This window comes from Phoxinus phoxinus, assembly GCF_949152265.1.
Source record: "Phoxinus phoxinus genome assembly, chromosome: 21".
Classification (NCBI taxonomy): domain Eukaryota; kingdom Metazoa; phylum Chordata; class Actinopteri; order Cypriniformes; family Leuciscidae; genus Phoxinus; species Phoxinus phoxinus.
In genome coordinates, this window is record NC_136896.1 from 16,510,269 (window position 1) to 16,529,471 (window position 19,203).

General features: G+C 38.7%; 1 protein-coding gene across 3 annotated transcripts in view; it reads left to right on the forward strand.

The window, feature by feature from the left end:
• snx29 (sorting nexin 29) overlaps positions 1 to 19,203 on the forward strand; it is a 121,795-nt gene that overhangs the window by 65,240 nt on the left and 37,352 nt on the right. For all 3 annotated transcript variants that reach the window (XM_079595732.1, XM_079595733.1, XM_079595734.1), the window contains exons 16-18: positions 1,179 to 1,295; positions 5,333 to 5,388; positions 6,535 to 6,616. In XM_079595732.1, coding sequence (XP_079451858.1) covers positions 1,179 to 1,295; positions 5,333 to 5,388; positions 6,535 to 6,616 — 255 coding nt within the window. The remainder of the gene's footprint in view (positions 1 to 1,178; positions 1,296 to 5,332; positions 5,389 to 6,534; positions 6,617 to 19,203) is intronic.

Genomic DNA, 19,203 nt, shown 5'->3' on the forward strand with positions numbered 1-19,203 from the left:
AACTTTTGAAAATGGGATTCAAAGTTTATTTTAATTTTATTATGGTCTGTGCAAAAACATGAATAGGTGAAACCAGTGGCGTCATGTGCATATGTATTTCAGTCTTTAGGCACATTATGTTTCTTCACAAATGTAAGACTTCGTAATATCTTCTTCCCACAGGCCATTAGAATACTTAACTCGCATTAAAATACACAGTTATGCTGGCTCTTGGACTGTCGATACATGTACATAGAAGGACTGAATCACATATGCTGCTATCCCTATGCTAGGCGCAATATATATGCACTATACCCACTGTGTATGGCATTTATATAATGTTTGTATTACATCATGACATGATGTAATATCAAACACAGAAGTAGGACCTTCCCTGTTGTATTTGAAGGCAGCATTATCGCAACATTGTCTTTTCACTCTAAGAAAACAAAAACAAATGTTGAGCAGGATATTGGACCGATGGGATTCATAATAAAGCAAGTGACTGACAAAATGTCAGGACAAAAACCATTCCATTTACATGGATGATATTTAACATGGATGCACTGTACACATTTATTTAGATATTTGGCAAATTTAGCATTCTGGTTGCATATTTAGAGTAGCCTAAAACACACAATTCACTTCATATTTATTTTTGTTTTCTTTTTTCTCCGTCCTTTTTCCGAAAATATATTTGAATTTGCAGTCTTAGGGCATTCGCGTTCACTTTCAAGATCAGGATTTAGCGTTACTCTGTTTTTTTGACTCATCCATGCCTGTTTGTCTGGCCAGGTGCGGCCCGGCAACCAGGACAAACATGTCAAAAAGTGACATGATGCTTCTGTCAGGCAAAACGCCGCTAACCCAAATATACCCTGACATATGATTTCCATAAACAAATGAATGCAAGTTCTGAATAGCAGACTGGAGGCTGCCTCCACGTCTGTGTCACTTACTCTAAGTGACAGCTGACGAGTCGCCGGGCAGGTGTGAGACTCGCTGTAACTAGCAGTTAATGCTCACCGGCTGAACACTTCCACACCTGAGTCAAAACCCAGATAACTCGCATTCAGTGTGCCTTTAAGAAATGTCACATACTACAACCTGCTTCTAGACAGCTGCCGAACACTACTGCTTTATAAGCAGCCTATTTCAGTGGGAGTTTGATGCGAGTTTGTCAATGTGTGTGTTTTTAGGTGGCTGAGATGCATGGAGAGCTGATAGAGTTTAACGAGAGGCTGTACCGCTCCCTCATGGCCAAAGACAACCTGATTGGACAGATGAGACGGGAACTCATCGACCTGCGCGGTCCAGTAAGCACACACAAGCACACACACATGCCTGTCTGTGGGTGTGTGAAACCGTACCTTCATTGAGTGGTTGTTCTTTCTTCTCTATCTCTGCAGTCCAGGCACTCTGGGCAGATCACTGTCTGCTTCCATAGGTCTGCCCCCTCTTCCATCATTAACTGTCTGTCTGTGCCAATACACCATTACCTTCCTTTGTCTCAAACGCATTTACCTAGCTAACTAAACGAGGGCAATATTATAGATCTTTTTTCTTTTTAAAAAGAGCTCTGAATGTTTTCGAATAAAAGCACTTTTTATTTTTATATATATAATTAAATAGATCTCAAACACATTGTCTCAAACGCATTTACCTAGCTAGCTAAACAAGGGTATATTATAGATCTTTTTTTTCTTAAAAAAAAAGCTATGAATGTTTTAGAATAAAAAACACTTTTTATTTTATATTTTAGTATATAAATAATGTACTGTTGTATAGGGTAACCATTAGGTGACTTGCGACTGGTGTTTCGGCAAAAAACCCACCAAACACTAAACAAATCTCATTCACTAAGCATATGTATGCAAAAAAATTTTTTACGATACCGGTGCCATATCGATACTTTTAAAACGGTACTAGTGTGCCTAAACGGTGCCTGAACCGATACCTAAAACAAAAAGCCACAAAACGATGGTGGATGACATTATTTGAATTGAACAATATATTAAAAGTTTAAAGTGTACTTTAATATAAATATAAGTAAATATGAAACACAACACATTTACATAAATTCACGATAAAACATAAGCCACGTACCTAACCCAACTACTTTAATTTAACAGACACTAAATGACACTAAATAATTACAGTACTAAAAACAGCAAAGTAATTTCATAAAGAAATGATATCTTGTTTTCTGAAAATTAATTGAGTTTTGGCTTAAAACAAGATACCTTATCAGTAACACGTTATAATAATATAAATAATAGTTTATTAATCATTTACTTTTTTTAAGGGATCTTATGAACTATGGATAACTCCTAAATAAGTTTTTTAAATAATCCAATAATTAATTTAGAAATTATTAATTGATCATTTATATGAAATTATAATTGTAGTATGAAAATACAATTATTAAACACATTATAGATATGCTTATAAATCAAGAATAAAACATTTATAGCTGTATTTAATAATTGCTTATTAATGTTTATTAATGCTTTATAAATGATTGATTAACTGTTTATTAATGCTTAGCTAATGATTAATAGCGTGCAGTTATTATAAAGTGTTACCAAATTATCTGCCAATGGAGTAAGAAAAATAATCTTGTATTCAAATGAAAAATGAAAAAAATTGTCTTAATTCAGATGGGAAACAAGATTTTTTTTTTTTTTTTTTACCTCATTGGCAGATCATTTTGCTTGTTTTAAGCAAAAACTCACTTAATTTCGATTTTTTTTTTTTTTTCAGAAAACATTATGTCATTTTACTTGAAGAATATTTTTATATTTGGACTGAAAACAAGACAAAAATACTCAGTAAGAAAAGCATTTTTTGCAGTGAAAGGATTGTTGCTGCTTTCATTTTTTTATTTTGCAAACTATAAATATATTGTTTTGCTAGTACTTATGTGTATTTAAATGTCTGAAACCTAAAATAAAGATTATGTGGTTGAAAACACTGAATAATTGATATATGAAAAGCACCGAGCAGTCTCTGGCTCAGCGCCAACCAAAGCGTGAAAACACATTTGAATTTTTGCAGTTGATCATGTGATGCACTAAACGTTCTAATCATACCGGTGTGATCGTACGTGTCAAAGGGTGCCACAGAAATCGGCGGTCTGATTAGGTCCGGCACATACCAGTCATAAAGGTTACCGGTGCCAATGGTTTCGGTACCCAACTCTAACGCACGGTGGTTTTGACTTTTGCGCTGATGCCCTTATAACACAACAGCACATTGCATTGTCACAGGTACTGAGTAAAATGAATTAACAACATACTTACTATAGGGTTAGGATTAGGGTTTGGTTTAGGGTTAGTTGTAGGGATGGCCCGATACCACTTTTTCCAGGCCGAGTCCGATACCGATACTTTAATTTTTGGTACTCGCCGATACCGATACCGTAACCGATACCTGTATTTTTATTTTCAATTAATTTAATTCATGCATTTGTCATTTTTAAATGTATTGGTAGAGAAACCAAAAGAATGTCAAATCATATTTGTTTATTAAATGTAAACTTAATTTGTTCATCAAATATATTTAATGCACTGCATATTCATTACTGTATAAATTAAATATAGATGGATCTTTTTGTGAAGTTACAAAAAAAGGTAGCCTATTTAGTCAAGAGTTAATCCTTTGTCTGGTTAACATTAAAACACAGCAGCAGATTAATTTAACTGCTGCCCCTTTAAGACCGAACGCACTTGAAACCCATTTGAATTATACTGTCTACGTTCACTTGACATATAATATACTTTGTTTACTAGGATACTCGCCAAGACGGGCGTTTTTACATAGTTTTGTGTGAATTCATCCGTACAAGCGCAATAGTGAAAGAATTCCACTCAGTGTTCGCGCGCTGTCTGAGGCGATGGTTTTCGTGGCGCGCGCTTTGGATGTTTGAAGTTCATGTAACTTCTTGACCTGCAAATGTCCTGTAATAATGTCGTTAAACATAAATAAGGTAACATTTCATGTTTTACTTACATATACGATTTAGTTTTAATCCAAATATACGTGCCGAGTGAACGATCAGCAATCCAGAGCATTCAACAGAAGTGCGCGCTCTCTCTCTCTCTCTCTCTCTGGTCAGTTAATGTTAATAATAAGCTACATGCCTCGTTTTACTTTCTTTGCCATTGATATCCGACTGAACTACAAACTTTCCACTGACGTCTGATGCGCTCGACCAGCTCGCGCTTCGGTGCCGCGGCGCGCTCAATCCACTGCGCATTTTTCTCTTATCAGCTCACGCACCACAGCTATATAGGCGTTACTATATTTTGTTTAATATTTCACTAATATGATACATTTACTTCATAGACAGCCTTCTTTTTTATCCCCATTATACTTTCTGTTGTCAGTGCTTCTTTGTCTGGACACAAACACTGTACACACGCTGCCTGGTATCGGTTGTTGGTATCGGGGCGTTTTTACGAGTACGAGTACGAGTACATGAGCTCAGTATCGGGCCGATACCCGATACTGGTATCGGTATCGGGCCATCCCTAGTTAGTTGCATGTAATTATGCATAATTTACTCTTACTACTGCAATAAGTATATGTAACTAGTAACAAAGACACTGTAAAATAAAGAAAAATTGTTTTATGAATAACGTTTAAATTTTTTGTCTGTTCCTCGCACAAAGCTATTTTCTATTTTTGGATGAAGTGTCCGTTTAATTTGACCTGTCTGTCTCTAGTGGCATTCTCAGCCACAGTGCGTTTCACCTCGTGGCTTCCATCCATCCTCTCTCTTTCCTGTTCACTGCTTATCTGTTGGCCACTGATTACTTTTTGATACATCTGACGGCAGTGGCTTTGAACCATGGCCTTCTGTAACTGTGCTGAACTGTATACGGTGGATGGTTTATCTAGCCTCCATGGCTCATGTGTCTGTTCCTCTCTGGTGCCACTGCCTGCCAAGATGCAGCAGCCTGTGAGTCGTGACCCCTGTAAATGCTGACATTACCACACTTTCACCACAAGATAAGATGCACACTCAAATAGGATTAGAGCCTGTTCCTGGTTAGGCTCATGTGTTTTCAGGAATGAGGGGTAAACGTGTAGTCATTTAGAGCTTCATGTAAATTGAGCTTTTTCCTCCCCTTCCTAAAACTGATTTTCGGATATCAAAAGAGAAACATTTCTTCATTCAAATTTTTACTCGGGACCAAATCAGTTATTTTCAGTGAATATTGCTGGACTGTCATGATTTTATCAGATAAGGCCGTAAATTACAGAATAGCTGGTTTGTAAGTTTATGCAACAGTGCAGTGTTAATCCGCAAACTCTCACCATGACCTCATGCGCTCTGCTTTTTGGACAGGTGCCAGGGGACCTGAGCCAGACCTCTGACGATCCCAGCCTATCTGACTTCGAGACGTAAGTGGCCTCCTACTCGCTGTTCTTTTTATATTTGTGTGCATGTGTTTTGGAGGTGGTGTATAGCGAGAATCAAATCGATGGTATGGAATTCCATAAAGAGATGCCTCCGATCTGACGGAAAAGACCGCGCTAAAAATAGGGAGGTTGAATGCTGCTTCTGTTTTTACATTCGGCGCTTTCACGCACCTCTTCCAAACAGCTTTAACCTTTGTACATGAGAAGATGTCAGTCATTAAAAACGGTTGAAGAAAATGCATGCAATGTTGAACCTGTGGGACATGTAAAAGGCTATTTCTATATTGTATTTATATTACATTGTAGAACTCAAAATACACATCCTCTTTTTGTACGACATTGATTGTAGTGATGAAAAGTTACCTACGTTTCACTCGATTTCACACATTTTACTCTGTAGTTTGGGAAAAGTCCAAATTATAAATTGTGTACAAGTTTATGTAAAAATAACACTTTAACTGATGATAGTAAGAATAAATGACTTGCTCATCAGAAATGATATTCTCTGCTGAATTAAGCCTTCGTCTGAGGTAAATACTGACATATTCCTCAAGGTGGAAAATGTAGATGCATCTGATGAAGCTTGATGCTTTGTTTTATCGAGAAAATATGGAGGGTGTTCGAGTCTCAGATGGATGGTAACCGGATGAATAGCCTGCGCTGCATGTGGTTGTGACCACATTACAGATAATGAGCTCAGATGGGAAAGACTGTACCTCTTGTTGGTTTCATTTGGAATATTTGTTTTCGATTCAATTTCAATCTTTCTATAGGCATATTTCTCCTGTCTGTGAGGCAAGTATATGCTGAGTTTTGGGGTTCGTTTGGAGATTCCCGTTTTCATCATTTTACAAAACACAATATTTTGTTGTTTTTGTGAGTGTACACAAATTTTGTATGACCCAAAAATAGTTTTTTAAGTTTTCGATCGCATTGGTTTCACTCACCGACTTCAGAGAGTTAATGGTTTAAGTATATAATTTTTTCCCCTTTCTGTTTGTTAAAATCCTTTTTTTTTCAGACCCCTGGGCAGATAAAGTGATTATAGCTACACTAAACGTCTCTTCTTTTGAGATGTTCTCTAATTAGACTTTCCCTATGTGTTCTCTCCTTCCCTGTCTCTCTAAGAACTCAACGTGCCCTTGTCAACGTGTGGATCCCCTCTGTGTTCCTTCAAGGTCGGGCTGCCAACGCCTATCATGTATATCAGGTAGTTCTTTTTAATCAGAATTTAATCCACCATGTATTACTGGAAAATGTGTAATCTTCTCCTAACCACCCTTTTTCCTCACAGTATGTAATTGAAATGCTCTGTCATTTGGACTGTATGACAAGTTTGCTGACTTAAGCCAAGTGAAAAAAGACTGAAGGTTGATGTCCTTTGAACAGTGGTGAATCATGGTTAATTCATTTACTATCTCTATACTCCCAGTTTTCTGTAAAAAAGAAAAAGAAAAGTTATTACAAGAGCAGAAAAATCCAAAATATCATAGCCTAGTTGTGGGGAGGCCTTCAAATATTGTGTTGGACAACATAGGGCATTCGAGTCAAAAAGGTTGAGATCCACTGGCTTTGGCATTTTAATTTGACAGTTTTATTTGTGTAAAAATGAGTTTCAGAAATATGAGTATGATCTGCATTTAGTTATGATACCGATACCGATACCGATACCAACAACTGATACTATGCAGCGTGTACAGTACAGTACAGTGCTTGTGACAAAGAAACAGACAACAGAGTATCAGAGAGCAGAATGGAGATTAGAGAAGGATGTCTATGAAGTAAATGTATCGAATTAATAGAATGTTAAACAAATGAAATATTTACGCCTATATAGCAGATGTGCATTGAGCGCGCAGCGGCACATCCCTTTTTCAATAATTCAACCATTGTTATTGTTATCGCTGGAAAGTTTATAGTTCGCTCGGATATGGCAATAGCCATAAATAAAATGAAGAGCATATCACTAATGTTATATAATGCTCTTGATTTCTGATCGTTCACTCAGCACACATTTGAATTTTAAACTAAATCGTATGTGCAAGTAAAAACATGAACTGATGATTTATGGTAATGCTGATAGATGCGAATAACCTTTTAAATTGAGTTCATTTTTCAATTATTCTTGCTTTTGAATGGACAAATTCATACAAAATTATGTCAAAATGCCCATATAGGCGAGTATCCTTGTGAAAAAGTTGGTTATGTCTTAGGTGACCTTAAACAGTTGAAAAGGAAACACATGTAACAGTATGTTGGATACGTGCAGCTCTTAAAGTGACAGCAACCTAATAAACCTACAGTTGTCTTTGTCCTCGATGTTAATCTGACAACAAAAGACAAAGCGATTGGTTGAGCCCTGCTGGAGCAGCTCTAAATATTAACTGTGGTATTAAATTAAAGATAAAATTATGAGTAATAATATGAACAGTGAAAGTAACAGTAGCTCCTACAATACATTTTAACAGGCGTAATTAGGCATGAAAATAACTGAAGGAAATATCTATTTGCCAATCCAGCTAATTTGATTCATATTCTTATATTCTTTTGGTTTCTCTCCCCAATATTTTTTTAAAAAGGCAATGAAAATACAGATATCGGTATACTCGGTATCGGCAAGTACTAAAAATAAAAGTATCGGTACCCAGACTTGTTCTGGAAAAAGTGGTATCGGTGCATTCCTAGTTTATATTGAGGAAATACATTGTATAAATAAGTACTTATTAAAGAGTACATCTGAAACAGAAGAGTTCGATACTTTCATTGTTTTGTAGTTCGGTCTAATTTTTATTGCATGTGGGACTATGTTAAAACAAATATTTCTCCCAGATTTAGTTTAGAATGAACTGCAATAAGTAAAAAATAAAAATTGTACATGTGCTAATGTGAGTTGCCATCGGAAAGACCACTGGAAACGAGAACAGACAAAAGCATGTTGAAATGACCCCAAACCGAAGCACATTGTATCCTGCACAACAGGCATGTTGACATATGGAGTATACAGGTGATATGATGATATGACACTTTGTAATGCTGCTATTTTCATACAATAGTGACCCTTGCACTTTCTATAACAGTATAGATTACCAGGAGACCCTCGTAAGTAGCAATAGTGCTCCCAGATATTAGTTGATTTTGCTGAGTGAATTGGTTTTGACAGGGTTTTTCGATTTTCTCTGAGTGTTCCCTTGAGTCTGGCCTTGAAATGGATCCCCATGGAAATGGATCCATTGTTTTTTCAAGGCATGGCTGATGGATAATGCTTTCCATTATTTTAGATTTAACCCAGTATAGCAGGGGTTCTCATTTTCTGATATGATTGATGTCTCCAGGCGCTTGTGTCTCTCACGTGAGCACTAATGTCATCTGCATGTTTATGTGTTGGAAAATACCTGCATTAATTTAATCTTTCATGCAGAGAAACACCCACTAGTTACTACATTAGACTACACTTCACTTTCAAGAGCCCGTCATGATTTTTCTTTGAGGCAAGTGTTCAGAAAACTTCCAGTTAGTGTTTTATGATTGGAATAGGACAGGGAAACTATAGGCATTAACTTGATGTGCTGTTTATAGATTACAACGTGTATTTCAAAAGTAATGAAAATGTGCAGTTAAAGGGGTCAAGACCACCCTTAGCACTGTTGTCAAGGGTATGTTCATTACCCAAGTTTTTGGCAGAGAGAGAGAGAGAGAGAGAGAGAGAGAGAGAGAGAGAGAGAGAGAGAGAGAGAGAGAACAAGCACTTTTCTGGAAACATATTTTTTTCAGGTTTCTTTGAATAGTGTATTCTAGAACAATGTCTTCACTGTCCCTTTTTAGCTATTCAATGCATCCTTGCTAAAAAAAAAAACTATCAATTTCGTTCAAAAAAGTATTTACCCCAAACTACTAATATATAGCTAATAATATATAATTACAACTACATAATTACAAATATTTCAATATTATTTACTGTTTATAATAGACAATAGTTAGTATCTTCATGATATCCTTATTTGTTTATCCCTGCTGTTGACATAAATGAATCAAATGTCTTTGTTACAGCCACTCTAAAAAATGCTGGGTTGTTTCAACCCAATTTTGGGTAAAATATGGACAAACCCAAACGTTGGGTTAAAAATGTAATTTAAAAATGTAACCCAACGTTTGTCCATTTTTTACCCAAAATTGGGTTGAAACAACCCAGCATTTTCAACAAATGAACAATCTATGATCTCTATGAACTGAACCATATAGATATGCTTTTGCTGCCGTTCAATGTGCTAAATTTCCTTCTAAAAGTCGAAAAATACAGAGTGCGATGCATCTCCATGTGAATCCATTGAAATAGATCCTGAATTAAACATCAGCGTAGATGACAGTGCATTCTGATCTATATTGAGTGACTGTATAATTTGGTTACAAAAAGAATATATCAAAAAGTCATCTGGCTCCTGAATGTTTCATTTTATGAGTCAGTGGCTCCAAAGTCAATTTTTTTTCTTGGGTCTGGAGTCCTGCATCAGCCTGGCAGCAGATTATGGCACATTACCACCACCGTCCAAAATTGCAGCTACTCCATTTCCCACTTTTTGTGTTTCTGCCACTCGTCTGTGCTTCGAAATTACCCCCTATAAAATAAATCAGAGTGCCGTTGAAATCCTTAGAAAGAATGTAATTGATCTTCAGTAATATTACCAGGGCTTTGTTTTGTTGTGAAGATTTCTACCTTCTCCGTTTCATGTCACATAATGAAAAAATATAACAGCTGCCTAAAACAACTCATTCACGCTTATGCAATTTTGCCAGAAAGGGTTATTAAAAAAGCGGATGTAATGACTGTTATAATGTGGATTTACTGGGGCTGTGTCGTTCTGGTGTTTTCCTCTTTTTCAGTGCAAACGTTCTTGGAGATGTCTCGCAGAAATGGCCTATATTCTTTGTATGGTTGTGCCCGTTGATCTGAAGTGTTAATGGCGCTGCTCTGCCTTTGTAAAGAGTTGCTCTGGTGATGGGGTCTTATAAAGAGATTTTATATGGTGGCAGGCAGCAATCGCCGAATACACCTTTCTCTCTTTTCATCACCCTGTTCTTTTCTCCTTACCCTTCCCTCATATCTCCTTTCTTCAAAGACATCAGAGGTGGAGACAAAAGGTCTGCAACCTCGCATTGCTCCATACATACATACAGTGCTATGCATAAGTTTAGACACCCATGCTAGAGTTGACTAAAAAGAGGAATAAAAAATCATATTTTGGAAATTGAACTTAATGCCTTAATTAAAAAAAATAGGAAAAATCCAACCTTTAAGGACACCAATTTTCTTTGTGAATGAATAATGTATCGTAAATAAATAAATGTTCTTCCTTAAAATACAGGGTGCATAAGTTTGGACACCCCTATGTTAAATTCCCATAGAGGCAGGCAGATTTTTTGGCATGGAGTACTTTCCATAAGATCATCTCTCAATGCAAATCAAACCAGCTATTAGGCTAACTGAAATAAAACCATGCCAATCTCTAGGTATGGTGAAGGCTATGTGATGATGTGGGGCTATTTTAATTCCAAAGGCCAAGGGAACTTTATCAGGATGCACAGTATTCTGGATCCATGAAGTAACTGGCCTTTAAAAATAAAAATCTGCCTGCCTCTATGGGAATTTAACATAGGGGTGTCCAAACTTATGCACCCTGTATTTTAAGGAAGAACATTTATTTATTTACGATACATTATTCATTCACAAAGAAAATTGATGTCCTTAAAGGTTGGATTTTTCCTATTTTTTTAAATTAAGGCATTAAGTTCAATTTCCAAAAGATGATTTTTTATTCCTCTTTTTAGTCAACTCTAGCATGGGTGTCTAAACTTATGCATAGCACTGTATATGCACGGTTGTCGCTGCGGCGGGTTTTCCAGACGGACAGATCACTGTGTTAGCCAAAATGTTTCGGGCAAACTATTATATATTTCCCATGTGTTTTTATATGCAACATTATGAAATTAATGAATCAGTACATTTATTGATCATGAAATGTGTACATTAGTGGAGTAATTGTGAAACTGAGAAACATTCTTTTTTTAAAACGAGAAAGAAGAAAAACATCAATTAGTATCATATATATAACAAAAAAATCTACTTGGCGACTAAAATCTTGTCCCCACAATGTACATTTTTTTGCTTTTACTGTCCTCGTGGAGACGTTTGGTCCCCACAACAATACCTGGACCACACATAAATATGTAATTTGATCAATACATGTATAACAAATAGGGGTGGGAATCACAGGGTACCTCACGATACGATACACGGCTCACGATACCGATAATATCACGATATAGCAATTCTGCGATAACTGATATATTGCTAGACAAACAATAATGATACATCACGATATCTGTCTAACTATGAAAACAAAATGCCAGTGAAAAGGTTAAGTGTGGTTTTTCTCTCTTTATTCAAGTCCAAACTGTTAGAAAACAGCACAAAAAAAGTTTTTCAGTCTGTAAATTGGAAAGATCTCGGTGTATCTATCAGCGGATCCCTAATATATCCACTGATAGAAAGATCCGCTGATAGACACTTGCTTGCAAATGCTCTTGTGTGTATCTGTGTAAGTGCTTGAAGAGCATCAAATGTCTATTTACAACATGTTTGTCCCATAAATGGTATAAAAGCTGAAGTGGGTCCTGACTTTGTACTATTATTTTACTCATACTCACCAGCAGGGAAATCTATTTAGAGCGTCTTATTTTGTTAATTAAAATATCGATATTTGGCGCCAGCGTATCGATTCTCGCATTGCACAGAGGAGGACAACGATATATCGCCTTATCGATATTTTGTCCCACCCCTAATAATAAAGCTGCTTATTGCATGTTCATTCCACTTTAGCAGTATTGCATTTTGTTAAGGTCATCCTGGCACCGTTTTTAAGTGTAGACTGGCCCGACACTGATGCCCCTCAAAAAAGTAACAGTGTTTTTGCCCTAAGTACTTAAAAAGGGGCTAGAATAGCTTCCTTTGCAAGGCTTTCCCTGGTGTTCCAGTGCTCTGTGTTTGCTCTTAGCTTATTGAAGTGCACATATACAAGCACTGAAATCCTCAGTCAGAATTTAGTTTTTTAAAATGAGTTATTCCCTTTGATCAGCAAAACCAGCTGAGCCCACTGCCTCCCAACTCTGCAAAGTTCTTGTTTTTATGAACTAATGAGATTTGATAACTCTTCATTTTTTTTCTCTCCTCCTTTTATTTCCATTTTGAATATTTCCTATAGCTAATGATTAGGGTGAGAACACAACCAAACGATGTGTCTGTACTCGGGGCTTCTAACGTGAATGTTCCTCAGTAACCGAGCGTTGATATTATGTAAGTCCATCTTAAATGACTTCTCCAGTGATACCATTGAATATGCACACATAAGTGACTATTGAATTAGTATAAATCCGTAGAAAAGTGGACATCTCCATAATTTATGGCATGGCCTCTCCCCAGTGAGGATGTACTGAAGACTCTAATATCAATATCACAGCCTCCAGTCGCTCGCCCATTAAAATAGTCTAATTTAAACTGAATCTGGCTTGACTTAAAAAGGAAAATGACAGATGCTGCATGCATGAGCAGGGCGCAGTGCGCAAAGCTGAACCCTGCATATGTATTTTGAAGGATATTACGCTGATTATAGTGTAATGATGATCAGGATGGTGAAGCCGGTGATTATGATTATAATGAGAATCACGATGACGGTTAGTAAGATAATGATTCTCATTGCAGTCAGATCATCGCCGGGCTGTTATTAATTGCAAAGTACTTTCCACGTCGACATTAAAAATTGCCCCGCCGGCTATTGTGCCAATCTATTTGATTGAAATCTGCCAGGGAGGGCACTCATGATGAATGGGATCATTGCTTGTTTTTCTTGGCCGTATCTTACGAGACATCTTTTTCAGTACAGAAAAGTATCCAGCCGTTGTATTCAGCCTGTTAGACATTAAAATAGCAGTTTTATTTCCATATCATCAATCATACACGGAGGTTTTCAGGGGTTTTGTCATGGGTTATGGCAGGTCGCTTTTTGCCGTGGTGCTTCCTCATGTCTAAATAGTTGATTATTAGGTTAACACCCGGGGAAGGGAGAAGGTGTGCGAGTGTATGTTTAACCTTTAGAACGATGCTCGTTACAAAGCTGAACTGATCTCTTACTCATCCTCATTATGGTGGCTATGGAGCCGCACTCATGACTAATTCATACGGAGCGGACGGCTGAGGCTCACTGGGGCCAGAACCTCACTGAACGATGGGTAGACTCAATGACTTCATAGCTGGCTGAGGAGACAAGATGTCAGTTCCCTGAAACTCCCTTTCTCAGTTTCCCTTGCCTTTTCTTCCTCTGTTTTTCTCTCTTGGTTTGCTCAAGTGGCTTTTCAAATCCTTTCACAAATATAATATATTTGAGAGCAATATCGCGGCTATCAGTTTTTCATGGATGCTTGATTTAGGCTCCGAGCAATGTGTTTCACATTAGTGAGTATTTCATTTCAAAATAGTGAGACTTGTCTGGATGGACCTTTTTACAGACTATATGTTCTTCTAAACCAGTGTTTCCAGACCTTTTTTTATTTTCTTATGTAACCCCATATCCCAATCAATCAGGTTAAAGTACATTTTTATTGACACTAAACCACATGTGTTCCTTTTATATGAAATATCACTGTAGATCATTCCGCATGATTTAAATTGGCCAATTATTGCATTGATTCACTAAAAGCAGTCAATACTGTGGGTAAAAAACAGACTCGCCGAAATGTATGTAGCTCCATCTCCCTTATTATTGCTGTCTGTCTATTACAAGTTTTGACAGTTTTGCATGCAGAAAGACCTCATGGGATGTTTCACAAAAATTACTCACAATTTGAGTATCATTGAAGCCCAACAACCATGGTATGTAACCTACAAGTGAAACATAGCATTATTTGGGAAGACCATTGGAGGCCACAGACATAAACATCTTTATTGCACAAGTTCGGGGATAAGGGGAAAGTTGTGATGTTGTTGCATTATTGCAGATTTCAATCTATATATATATATATATATATATATATATCAGTGTTTGCATTCTTTCTGTGTGTGAGACAAAGACTCTGCGTTTGTCATATTTGAACTACATTTGGTGTCTGTGCTTCTGCTGGCTGAGACACATACACCACTATTAAGTAATTGCAAGTGCCTGTTTATTATTGTTTATAAATGTCTAAATTATTTTAAGATGTCACATCAAGGGGGGCGGGGTTGTGGCGGTGCGTGAAAAACGTAAGTTGTGTGACTGGATGGAGGAGGGACATCAATTATCCGGAAGTGAGGAAATTTGTATATAAGGTAGAGTTGTAAGAGAGGAAGGGGAAGAGGAAAAAAGGAACGGGTTACCTGAGACGAATCCACAGTCAGTGAGACGCGAGACGGAGACGCTGTGTTTGGGTTGGAACACGTGGAACTAGAGTGAGCGTGAGTTGCCTAGCGATTGGCACTGAGGGTGCGCTGCACCTCTGGACACCGGCTGCACAGCAATGCTTGTCGTCTTTGAGGCTGACGAGTGAGCAAGTTCACCAGGTTATTCCCTGTTTTACCCTCACTTCTAAAAACTTTCCTTCCGGCCATTATCGGCCAATGCTCTTTCACACACACACACACCCGCCCGCACGCACACGCATGCGCCGTCTTCAAAGCAACCGAACATTCACGCAACCACTTTCACCACGTATTTCGTGTCTGTATAATACAGTGAAGTGTTTTGTTATGTTTAAACGGTTGATTTCATTGTTAGTTTGATTTAATGTTTTTTTTTTAGTTTGCAAATTCAAAAACAGTGGTGTAAAGACTGTTGGATTTTGAACTTGAACCAAAGTTATTTGGTGTGTATTTGTTTTGATTCTTTGCTTATGGTGAAACTGAGATCTTGGTCTGATTTCTTTGAAAATTATGAAAATATAACTGTGAAACTTAACTTCATTTGTGTTATTTCTGATTCATGTTTATTCGTAACCGGTGGCTAAAAGAGCTATTCTGGGAAAAAACATTTGACAAGATTAAACTTGTCTGGCGCCCGAACTAATTGTTTTTTTTATATATACATACATCTTTCATTTGTTGATTTACATTTCGTTTGGGGCCTGCCACCGTTACAGAAGTGGCGCCCGAACAGGGACTTGAACTGAACTCTTTAAGAAAAAAGAAAAGACACCTGAACTGAACTATAAAAAAAAGAAAAAAAAGACACTTGACTTGTACTCTGTGAAAAAAAAAAAAAAAACTTATCAAATTGTCAATTTATGTTATTTTTTGGGGAAAGTGTTTGTGTATGTGTTGGCAATATATATATATTTTTTCTTCTTCCCTCATTCACGTGTTGCAGTAATTGAGGGTTAGCTTCAAGGTAACGATTAATTAAGATGATTGGAGTGTGGCTTTGCATTTGAATACTTGCAGGACAGGAATTGTAACTGTGGGTTAAACTTCTTTATTGAACACCAATACAACCTTGTATTTGGTTATTTTATTTATTTCCTGTTTTTCACAGCTACTAACAATCATTACTTTTTACATGACATTTTACACACTTCATTGAACTTGCAGCTACTCCATTGAAACATGACCACAACACCATCTCCTCTGTCCACGTGTGTGGATATTGAAGTTCCAGATGTTGCAACCCCGATTTGGCCAATTGCAGCACAGCCTCGGGTTACCCCGGGACCTCCTTCACCTCATGTCTTCCATGTCCCATACCCTCAAACGCCTTCCCATACCATCTATCCAGGAGCCCAAGTGCAGTTTGCTTCAGCACTGGCTGCTGGCAGCAGCACTCCAGTGCAAACTCTTACCTGGGACCAGGGACCAGGCCCTATGCAGCTATGCACATCACATGAACTCTCTACTCTCTCTTCTGTGGCACAGCAGGATTGGCCAGGTGTACTTCCCACTCCTGGTAGAGAAATGCAACATCTTACCTCACGAGTTCAAGGTAATTGGGATACACTGCTGGATTTCATAAAGAAACAGGAGAAAGCGGTTTCTGAACTTACTCAGGGGTTGAAAGCAACTTCTTCCCAGCAATGTGACCAGATTACCAAACTTGCTACTAATATGAAGGACAATCAGCAGCAAGTTCTCACACTAGTTGCTTCGAACAAACAACAGGATGAGGATGAGACTGATCAACTAACCAAAGCCATTAAACTCATGATTACAGGTGAACTTAAAAAAGTTGAATCCACCTTTGTCTCTGAGGTGCGCTTCATGGTGGATCAGCTTCAGCTGGAACTTCAGCAGGACCTCAAAACCATGCAACAGAACTTTCAAAAAAGCCACGACCAGCTTACGGCAGAAGTGCATCAGTGCTCCGTCCAAACTGCTAGCCTTTATACAGACTTTAAAAAGTTCCAAACTGAAATGGTGGAACGAAGCAAGATGCAAGAAAAGAAATTAGTGGATCTTCTTAAGGAGAGTATACCAACACCACCTGGCACTACCTCCATCTCTTCGCCACCATCCACTGTGACTGCTCCTGCAACTCCTCCCACTACTACAGTACTAAGAAGTGACCATCTTAAGATCACATTTCCCACCTTTGGAAGGCCATCAGATGACTCGGACCCTTTACTATATTTGACACGCTGCCAAGATTTTCTAGCACTGCATCCCTTGGTTGATGCAGACCTGCTGGCCACTTTCCGAACTGTACTCTATGGAACTGCCCGTGACTGGTGGGAGGTTGCCAGATCCTCTGTAACGACATGGGGTGAGTTTGAATCAGCCTTTCTTTCTGCCTTCCTATCTGAGGATTATGAAGATGAGCTGGCTGATCGGATCAGAACGAGGACCCAGGGAGAGAAGGAGTCCATCAGGGATTTTGCATTCTCATATCGAGCTCTCTGCAAAAGGTGGAAGCCTTCCCTAACAGAAAGTGACATGGTAAAAATGATCCTTAAAAATATCAAGCCCTATCTCGCCAGCCAGTTACGCAGCAGGGTAAGCACTGTCGAGGAGCTAGTAAAGCTGGGTCATCAGCTAGAGAAGGATTATGTGCAACAAGTACAATATGAGGGACGCAAGGATTTTAAATCCCCACCTACAATGCCACAAAGAGCAGTCTCTAGCCAACCGGTGGAGAAGCCTCAAGTACAGTGCTGGCGGTGTAAAGGGTCCCATTCACCTGGAAATTGCCCTCACTTTATGTCCGCTTCTAACCAGCCATCTGTTCAGCAGCGTCCCGCGAATAACAAGCGTTTCTTCCAACCTATGAAGTCTGGGGGTCCGCCTCACCAGTCAGCTACTCCCTCCAGCAACACGGTATCTGCAACCTTGGAAGAAAGCACCTCCACTGGTTGCAATACTCCAAATCAGCTAATGGCTGTACCACAACAATTAGTGGTGCCCATCAGTATTGGCCCCTGGAGAGGAAAGGCCATTGTGGATACAGGCGCGAGTTACACCCTTATCCATGAGAGCCTTTGGACAGAACTTAACCCGCATGGCAACCTTCAGCCCTGGACCCTTGGTCCTCTTTATTTAGCTAATGGTGAGGCAGAAGTTCCATTAGGTTGGATAAACCTACCGATTATGCTTCATAATAAGACTTTCCCGGTACAGGTTGCTGTCCTCTCCTACACAGCCCTCGCTTATGCAGTGATCCTGGGATTAGATTTCATCTTCTTCAGTGGACTGCAGATTGATGTGACTGATAGAAATTATTCTTTCAAGTCTGCCCCTGATGAACACTATCCTTTCCAACCAGGCCAGGCCAGTGTACCTGTGGTGAAACCACCACACCTAAAAAAGAGACAACACCTGAAGAGTGTTAATCAAAGCCTCTCCCTACTCAGTTCCATTCCTCCACTCCAACACCCATTGCTATCACGACCACTTGATAGCCTGGATGAACAAGCATTAATGAACCTTGCTGTGAATGGTGCTCACTTACCACCTGACGGGAAACAACAGCTACGGGAAATTTTGGAGTCCAACTCTCAGGTGTGTACCCTCCAACCTGGACGAACTGATGTTCTCCAACACCACCTCTATATCACACATCCAGTGCCCCTCAAACAGCGACCCTATCGCATGAGTCCTTCTAAACAAGCTGTTGTGAGAGAGCAACTGGAGGAAATGTTAAAGGCAGGTATCGTGGAACCATCTCACTCGGCATGGGCATCCCCTGTTGTCCTAGTTCCAAAAAAAGATGGTAAAATGAGATTTTGTGTGGATTACCGGAAGGTCAACGCCATAACAGAGAGTGATGCATACCCCCTCCCTAACATTACAGAGATTCTTGAATCCCTCTCTGGTGCATCAATCTTTTCTACAATCGACCTCAACAGTGGCTACTGGCAGGTGACAATGGGTCCAGATAGCAAACCCATGACTGCCTTTATCACTCCATCGGGGTTGTATCAGTTTACAGTCATGCCTTTTGGGTTAAAAAATGCCCCAGCGACATTTCAAAGACTGATGGAGACGGTTTTGGGGGAGTTACGAGGTAACATATGCTTCGTTTACATTGATGATATTATAATCTACTCACCATCCATGGACCAGCATTTCCTCGATCTCCAAACTGTTCTCCATCGATTGCAGACAGCGGGTTTGACTATCAACCTAAAGAAGAGCAAGTTTTGTCTTCAGGAGTTAACATTCCTTGGACATGTGGTGAACATTCATGGTATTTCCACAGACCTGAGTAAGGTAGAAGCCATCCGTGCATACCCTGTACCTTGTAACATCAAAGAGGTTCAGCGCTTCCTTGGACTCGCCGGGTGGTACCA